The following is a 9221-nucleotide window of genomic DNA, read 5'->3' on the forward strand; positions in this document are numbered from 1 at the left end:
AAGGTTTATCCTTGCCCATAGGAAGCTTTTTTTTTTAAAATGTTGGTTTAATAAAAGAAATGGATCATGATGACTGAGAACCAAGCCACTCAATAAAAAAAAAAAAAAAACAATCCATAAATGCCTCGAAGTGGTTTTTAGTGCAACTTTGTATCTTTTGTAAGGTAGAAAAAAAAATGTTCCATTCGGGGACTGAGTGGGAGGACTTTGATGACAGCAAAGCCATCACATTCTCTAAAGACACTCTCCTGTTGTCGCCTATATTTGTTGTCTGGAGCATCTATTTCGCATGATGAGTCATTCTAAAAAACACTTTTTTTAAAATAAAGGAACACTTGGTAATGACTGCTGGTATTTGGCTATCGAGCGGCTAAAAGGTTGCTGTCCAGCAGAGTAAAGAATGTGGAAGAGTAACCAGGATCTACTTCTTGGCAGCGTTCACATAAATAAGCCGGTGCTTGGGGCAGAAATAAGGCCTTGACCATTTTTTTTTTTTTTGACTCGATGTACCCAAATTAATCGAGGAATAGTTTTAGTCCTAATGGCCCTGGACTTGTACTTGCCACTTACAAAGTATGACAGTCTCAAATGTTGTCTTTCAAAATTCTAATGCTAAAATAGCCATCAAAACGTCATCTGGCTTATTTGCAATACTATAAAATACCACAACACCAAATGTATGAAAAACTGAGCTTTTATTTCTTTGAAACGCTTATACAAAACACACTTAAAGTTTAAGGCATATATTGCACAAACTATTGAGCTCAATTATATATCATAAAAACAAAACAAAAAACCAGGGGGTCTGGAGGGACATCAATCCCTCAGTCAACGGTTTAAGGCACAGAAGCCCGTCATACTGCTAACGGTCAGTAACATCGTGAAGATTTTTTGAATGGGTTTGGCAGTGAAGAAATGACAATCTTTGAGATAAATATGCCATGACCAAACTAAAATGACTTGACCTTGAAAATATTTACATACAAAACCATTTTTACCCCCCAACTGGAATGTCAAGCATCTAAAACATACAAAAAAAAGCATGCTATCTAAAACCTGTCCGTCTAATTCTTTTCACCAGACATCTCCAGAATCACAAGCCACGCAGTAGTAAAAAATAAAAAAATAGTACTTTAATACTTAGTTCTCTACGCAAGACCTAATCCTGGCGTGACCGGTGTAAAATGAGGTATAAATGCACATCCATTGACAACAAGAACAAAACCTGAAAAGAGCTGACAGTAATGAGATTCAAACAAACAGCATGGAGGAACTGGATGACAAAGAAAAAAAAAAAAAAATCACCCATCTCTCTGAGCACATGCAACGTACGTAATGGTACAAACTGGCCATGGTTCAATGATTCTGGTAAACAGGAACCTCGCAATTCTGCTACAGTATCTTCTATGCTGTCGACGTTCGGCCGCACAAATATATTGCAGGTATTCTAAAGACAGTTTCATGGAAACTACAATTTCATGAATGACTGGACATTTCTAAAGCACAGATGGAGGGGGGGGTGGGGGAGAAACATGCAATATACCTCAATAAACAGTCAGTTGTGACAGTCAACTTTGGCCAAACATGAAGGATCACAAGAAGATGAGACTTGTCAATCGCCTCGGACAAAAAGGTGCCGAGTGTCACGGAGCTGCAAGATAAGCGTGATGTCATCAAGCTGCTACACTTGACACCATCGCCGGCTTCAGTAACAGACCCCAATGTGACCGTCCTTTCATTCCGCAAGCCCCCCGTGAGGACAATACTGTTGGAATGGACGACAACGCGTCACAGGCACACAAGAAAATCCTTTGGCTATAAAATAAAGACAGGGCGACTGTGGAACGAGATAGAAGTGGTACAGCATCACTGAACAAAGTCACAATTTACTCCAGTTAACCCCCATGAGAGAGAAACATCCAATGAGGATCATTTGAATTGTGTAAAAAAAAAAAAAAAACGACGACTATGTTCTTAGTGTCACAACACTGAGTAAAAAAACAAATGTAACATGTTTGAAGAGATTTTATACATTCGAGAAAGACTGCTACTGAAGGCATCGCAAACCGCACGCGACTATTCATGTGCACTGAATGGAATGCTCAGAGTGTTGCTAACAGCAATTGCTTGATTCTGAAGCACTTTAAAGAGGAAGCGAAGTCAAAAATGGTCTTCATAATATGTGCGGATATGAATTAAACAGCAAAATCCATCTGGTATTATCCGGCTCAAGGGGCGGGCATTTGGCCAATTTGAGCCGATCGGCACTCTCATATCATTTTCAGTTGATAGAATGTGGCCACTCCCGTGAAATTGATGAAAATGGGAGGATTTCATACTCCACATACGCAACATTAATGTGGGGGCATATAGAACATATTGTAAATACATTTTTTTGGACTAAAGGGGGGAAAGTTGCTTGAACCAGCAGCTCTATAAAAGAAAAATGACTCCTCTAAAATAAAAGTCCTGGATCTCGAAGGAACATGTGTCGACTCAATGAGAAGTGGTGATGAATTTCGTTCAGTTTTCTGTTTTCAACAGTGCGCCCCACTGCGACCCCAAAAAAAGGTAAGCACCTGCGTTCTACTCACTGTGTGCAGGCCGTGTGTTGGGGGCCCCACGCTGCGCCGGTGATGGGCGCCTTCACGACTTGGAGTGGGCTGGACTGTCTGGCGTCGGCGTGGACCATGCTCCACATGCTGGGCACCACTGCCGATTTCCTCTGTGAGCCGCCCCCGCCGCCGCTGGCGCCGCTGGCTGTGGTGAGGTGCGGGGAGAGGCCCAGTAGAGGCGCGACCGTTGACCTCGACGCTTTGAGGACTTGAGATGGAGCCTGGCCGGAGGTAGCGACGGGCAAGGGCAGAAGGGGTTGCGAGGCCGACGACGGAACGGCGAAGGGGAATAGCTGGGATTTGTGGAAGGGAAGGTAAAGCGGGCCTGGGAACGAGGTGACAGTTGGACTGGGAGTGGCTGGAACGAGTGCAACGGCTGCTGGTATGGCCTGGCTAGTCAAAAATGGTCTTCATAATATGTGCGGATATGAATTAAACAGCAAAATCCATCTGGTATTATCCGGCTCAAGGGGCGGGCATTTGGCCAATTTGAGCCGATCGGCACTCTCATATCATTTTCAGTTGATAGAATGTGGCCACTCCCGTGAAATTGATGAAAATGGGAGGATTTCATACTCCACATACGCAACATTAATGTGGGGGCATATAGAACATATTGTAAATACATTTTTTTGGACTAAAGGGGGGAAAGTTGCTTGAACCAGCAGCTCTATAAAAGAAAAATGACTCCTCTAAAATAAAAGTCCTGGATCTCGAAGGAACATGTGTCGACTCAATGAGAAGTGGTGATGAATTTCGTTCAGTTTTCTGTTTTCAACAGTGCGCCCCACTGCGACCCCAAAAAAAGGTAAGCACCTGCGTTCTACTCACTGTGTGCAGGCCGTGTGTTGGGGGCCCCACGCTGCGCCGGTGATGGGCGCCTTCACGACTTGGAGTGGGCTGGACTGTCTGGCGTCGGCGTGGACCATGCTCCACATGCTGGGCACCACTGCCGAGTTCCTCTGTGAGCCGACCCCGCCGCCGCTGGCTGAAGGGGAAAAGCTGGGATTTGTGGAAGGGAAGGTAAAGTGGGCCCGGGAACGAGGTGACAGTTGGACTGGGAGTGGCTGGAACGAGTGCAACGGCTGCTGGTATGGCCTGGCTTGCGGCGGTGATGGAGGTAGAAGCCGTAGCTGGGACCGATAGTGGCCTCGTCACAGGCACAGGACTATTTGAGGCTGGGGCTGGATCGGTACAATGTTTCTCACAGTTTGGCTGCCCAAACACTGTCACCAAGGTTGGCACGTGGGCTGGGATGAGCTGTGACTGCTTGCAATCCTTCTCCAGCGGACTCCAAATGACTTTGGGCGCAGGCAAGGGGGACAACGTGGGGGCTGAGACCAGGACTGAAGCTGCCGCAGGCGTAGCAGAAGACTCGGGAGTATTTGAAGCTCTGGCTGCCACGGACACAGCCATGGCCTTTTCCATCAGACTCTGGACTCTGCATGGATCCAAGACTTGCTGGCTGTCTTCAGGAGGAGGTGTCGGACCCATGTCACTCGCGCAAGGGCTACACTGTGACTCCACTTTCTCAGTCTTTACAGGTTCTTTCAGAATGTTGGGGCTCTCCTGGATCTGGTTGAGGTGCTCCTGCTCCGCTGCCCTCTGCAGTGCTGCGTCAACCAGAAGCTTCAGATCACTAAAATCCTGAGTGGGGATGAGCTCAGGTGGCGTCGGGGGAGGGGTGTTGAAGAGGCCACCGGTTGGGCTTGTCGCCGCCGCCGCCGCTGTTGTTGTGTTAGCTCCTTGCTCCTCGGCCTCCCTCAGCAGTCTTTGTGTGTCGAGCCTCATCAGCGCCTGAACAGAGCCGTCCTTCCCGGGATAGCCCGCTCCGGTCAGAATCGCGGTGGCGGTGTTGCCGAGGACGGCGAGGTCCAACGTCGGGGTCGAGCGGATGACAGACGGCCGCTGTTGAGTGGAGCCGGCGGACGAGTGGCTCTCGGGGGAGCTGGCGCCGCCGCCCGCGGACGAGTGGCCCTCGCTCTTGCCGCTCAACTTGCGGGAGACGGTGAACTTGGTGGGGTCTTTGCCATCTTTTCGCAGAAGGTCGGGCAGGAGACGGCGGCGTGCGTTAATGAACCAGTTACATATCTGAACAAGAGGAACAGGGGGGTGGACATTAGTAGAAGTCTTGAACATGATTGTAATTAAACCGTGACACAAAATCATTATGCAGCCAAGACTGAGGAAGAGTCCCGATCGTAAAGCACCACAAACTTGGGCTGACGTGACCAGACATGACCTCGCTCCCTTTCGCGGTGCAACCTCCTTAAGACACATGGCAATAATGAAGGCCTGCGCTCAAAATATTGAACCACAAGGAAAAGCTAGCCAAAAGACATTCCAGCGAAGCGACTACATGAGGAAAACTTGTGGCTCGTGCACATCTTTGTGATGAGACGAGAGGAAATGAAAGAAACGTCGAGGGCTTGCTGAACAGTCTGACTTATGAATGCTGGTCAAACGGTGGCGGATAAATGAATTAGCTCCGCCTAGATTGCATTTAAGCATTTTCAAACATTAAAAGTTCAGCGTGACGATGAAGATGAAGCCAGTATTTGGGCAAAACTACCGGTATGTAATTTGAAGGGGTGGCTATCATGATTTCGAAATGCCGTGTTCAAGGATCGTGTTCTTTGCAAGGCGAGTAGAGGCTCTTTCCCCATCTAAAGTTCTACAACTGAACAAAGCAAAGACTAATCGAGACCTATCTGCGACAAAAGAAGGGCCTTATCATCATCACTTCATCTGCATCTAAGCCAAAACAACAAAACCCGCCCACCAGAAAGAATCCAAACATTACTTTTTTTTTAAACCGTTTCAAGTGAGAAAATGTTGACAGTTTATTTGTTTTTGTACGAGTGTTGACGATGTCACTGTTTTGATAAAAATACAAAAAGGTGGTGACAGTTTTATTTACACATTAGCTGTGTGGTCATTTGTCAAAGCTGAATTAATTAAACACTAGCCAAGAGTTTGTGTTTTTGTAGTGCTGCTACAAAAAAGGTACAGGAGAACGTCTGGGAACCGTTTGGTGAACATTTGCGACCCTGAACGAATCCTGACGAGAACGCAACATTGGTTGTCCCCATACAGCGCTTCCCCACCCAGGACTTGACAGCATGGCTGGGCGAAGATGTACCACCTTCAAGTGACAGCTGGAGTACAGTCTGAAACAGTTACTATGTTAAAGCCAACAAGTAAACAGAGCTGCAGTGAGCTTTTTTTGGATGCATATATTAGCATTAGCTAACAGTATTAACTCCTAATAAGCAAGACACACAGTAGTTCATTGTTTGTTGAACTCGTCCGTGTAGTGCAAGGGGGGTAATTGTGCTTAGGAAATGTGTTTCTTGACAAACATTGCTTTTTTTTTAACCGTTTCCAGTGAGAAAATGTTGACAGTTTGTTTTTGTACGAGTGTTGACGATGTCACTGTTTTGATAAAAATACAAAAAGGTGGTGACAGTTTTATTTACACATTAGCTGTGTGGTCATTTGTCAAAGCTGAATTAATTAAACACTAGCCAAGAGTTTGTGTTTTTGTAGTGCTGCTACAAAAAAGGTACAGGAGAACGTCTGGGAACCGTTTGGTGAACATTTGCGACCCTGAACGAATCCTGACGAGAACGCAACATTGGTTGTCCCCATACAGCGCTTCCCCACCCAGGACTTGACAGCATGGCTGGGCGAAGATGTACCACCTTCAAGTGACAGCTGGAGTACAGTCTGAAACAGTTACTATGTTAAAGCCAACAAGTAAACAGAGCTGCAGTGAGCTTTTTTTGGATGCATATATTAGCATTAGCTAACAGTATTAACTCCTAATAAGCAAGACACACAGTAGTTCATTGTTTGTTGAACTCGTCCGTGTAGTGCAAGGGGGGTAATTGTGCTTAGGAAATGTGTTTCTTGCACGCACACAGTGAAGCACAAAGTGCTGCTTCCATGAGTGAATTAGAAATTAGTATTGTTGTCATTGTTTTTTGCCGATGTGCATGTTTTTTTTTTTATAGTTTTATTTAAGATTGGCTTCATATAGAATCCCTCCCTTGTTCAACCCTTCTGTATCGTGAGCATTTAATCATTTGCATGAAACAGAACCATCCCCAGAAAACAGGCCAACCCAGCAAAGCTATTGTATGATATCGAATACATACAGATTCAAATATATCAACTTGAAACGGGCTTCCTACCTGCAGCACGGAGAGGTTAGTCTGGCTGGACAAACTAAGTTTCTCCTGTTCCGAGGGGTAGGCGTTGAAGCGGTGCTCGTACAGCCAGCTCCTTAGAATCTGTACCGCCTCTTTAGGCAGGTTGCCACGGCGACGGCGCTTCCCGAAGAGTCCCCTTCCTGACAGGTCGAGGGGGGAGCCGTCATCGCTGTCCGACATGGCAGAAGACTGCTCCTGCTCCACATGACGCTCTTCTTCTACAGCTACGGAAAGGTGACAAGTGGTCGACCGTGTTGAAAGATACCGCATCCATTATACACAAACCCAAGAAAATGGCCCATTATATGAATGCTAATGAAATGGCTTTCAATGATCAGGTACCAGCAGCGAAACCTCGATAGGTCTTAAAAGCCCACTTCATTCCAAGTGAGGCTGTTGCGTTTGTCGTTGGGAATTTTGGGTGGGCAATGGAGGGAATCTCCACTTCAAAATGGAACATGCCTGATCCCATGGGGTGAGCCACAGAATGCACTAAATGTCTCTCTCTCTGCGGCTGAGTGAAACCTGACCCCCAGGGCAGAGCCTGTCTTCACAAAGGAGATTGTGTGCATATCAACATCACAGTGGCTGCTGGCCCAGGAGTCCATTGACCATGCGAGGAAGAAGCAAGCCTCAGTACAAGGCGAAAACTCAGCCACAATACAAATTTGTAACGTTGGCGTGTGTGCTAAACCCATAGTCAACACATTATAAATCTGCATTGGAAAACTGATTTCAACCACAACTAATTTGGAGAACCCCCGCTTCACTAAGTGTTTCGTGTTAGTAGTATGGAACTGTTAAAAACAACATACCATATGTGGGCCATATTCAGGAGTAGGAGCATTTCACTTGGCCTGCCACAACCTCTCGTTGGACAACTAAAGCTGACTACTTTAGAGCGAAACCTACAGCCTGTGGGCAACATTCAGGACTTGCAAGAATTTGACCCAACCTGTCAGACATTCTAAAAACAGATCAAATTTAGGAAGGAAATTCTATCAAGATGTAATCTACAAATGCTCAGGATATTGAAGGTTCGTGCGTTGAATCATATTTTCTCATAAAATTTTGTTAGGGCCCTCTGACATTTTTTTAAAAAAGAATACATTAAAAAAAAAGTTCAGAATTTGGATCAACTCTAGTCCATTTGAGACCTTTTTCAAAAAGTCCAACTTGATGTCTTCTCTTTGCCTCGCTCATGTTGTCGACTCCTTGCTTCTCCCAGCTGCAGCCCCAACGACATTGTCTGCCATTGGTGGCACCTCATTGTCAAAAGAGAGACCAAACTTTTTGTGTCGTTTTGTTTACAAGCGCATGCCGATTTAAAATCAGCCCGAGCGCGAGCCGCGTGTGCGAACTGTCTCTTAGAAGCTTTCTTCTGCCCTAAAAAAAACCTCTATTATGTTGAAACAGCGTTTTGAGTCGGTACTGTGTTAAATTGAGCGACAAAAAAAAAATCTCAGCATCGCACGAGCTCTTTAGCCGAGCCCAACAAGTTTTCATGCTAGCACGTTTTTCAAAGACATCCACGTTTGACGGATAGCGTTTCAAAAAAAAAACGGACAGAATTGTAGTTTGGGGATACAAAGGAGGCAGACGCGGAGCCGCATGTTGCTCGGCCAGATGGACGCGATGCCTTTGGGCTAGCGGGCTGCCTCCGGAGATAACTAGCTGGCTAGCTGTCCCTCTACAATTAAACACAAACACGCCGCATTGGCTGGCGACGCACGCACACAAAACACGCATTCCATACTAAACCAACAGCAAAGCCACATATGGGTCACGCGAGACAACCAGTCCCTGTTTGGAATGGAAACATAAGAGATTGCTATTTAAAAAATGAAATACCAAAAAAACACTTACTTCGTTTGAAGGCTTTCATTCTTTGTTGATGGCTGGCTGGAAAGCGCGCAGCTGTCCAAGCTGTTTCTGTGAGGAAGCGTGCCCGAGAGACAAACGACGGTTGACACAACAGCACTTTCTTCCCACGCGCTCCTTTTCCCTCGCGTCTTCCCCAAACTTAAACGCGTCGCATTTGTGGTTGTTTCGCGCGAAGGGCTTTGTGCGGACAGCCAGTTCCCATCCCACTGATCGCTTTCTAGCGAAGATAAATGTTTCCTTTCGGCGTCGCTTGTTCTTTACCTGCACGCAGCAAGCACAGCTCTTTGCCAATCTTGACAGTCGCCACTACAATGGTCCCGCCTCAACGACGGTTGTGGGCCAATCACGACCTTCCGTTTTGCCTCTTTGGCAGCAGTCAACCAATCACGGCGCTCGTCTGGACAACAGCCAGGCTGTGTCATCCAAACTGACGGAAAGACCATTCCATTCAAAATGTAAAACACATGAGATTGAAATAGACGATTCGAATCGTAAAAAGTCAATTGAC

The 9221-nt window shown here is 46.2% G+C and overlaps 1 protein-coding gene across 1 annotated transcript; it reads right to left on the bottom strand.

The window, feature by feature from the left end:
• Nucleotides 1-38: 38 nt before the first annotated feature.
• Nucleotides 39-9064, bottom strand: tgif2 (TGFB-induced factor homeobox 2). The gene is made up of 4 exons (XM_019881173.1): nucleotides 8696-9064; nucleotides 6812-7053; nucleotides 3714-4706; nucleotides 39-3004 (listed from the first exon to the last, which is right to left on the bottom strand). The coding sequence occupies exons 1-4, from the start codon at nucleotides 8712-8714 to the stop codon at nucleotides 2591-2593; spliced, it is 1668 nt and encodes a 555-aa protein (XP_019736732.1). The 5' UTR covers nucleotides 8715-9064; the 3' UTR covers nucleotides 39-2590.
• Nucleotides 9065-9221: the final 157 nt, after the last annotated feature.

The sequence above is a fragment of the Hippocampus comes genome, unplaced genomic scaffold (assembly GCF_001891065.2).
Source record: "Hippocampus comes isolate QL1 unplaced genomic scaffold, H_comes_QL1_v1.1 scaffold68, whole genome shotgun sequence".
Taxonomy (NCBI): domain Eukaryota; kingdom Metazoa; phylum Chordata; class Actinopteri; order Syngnathiformes; family Syngnathidae; genus Hippocampus; species Hippocampus comes.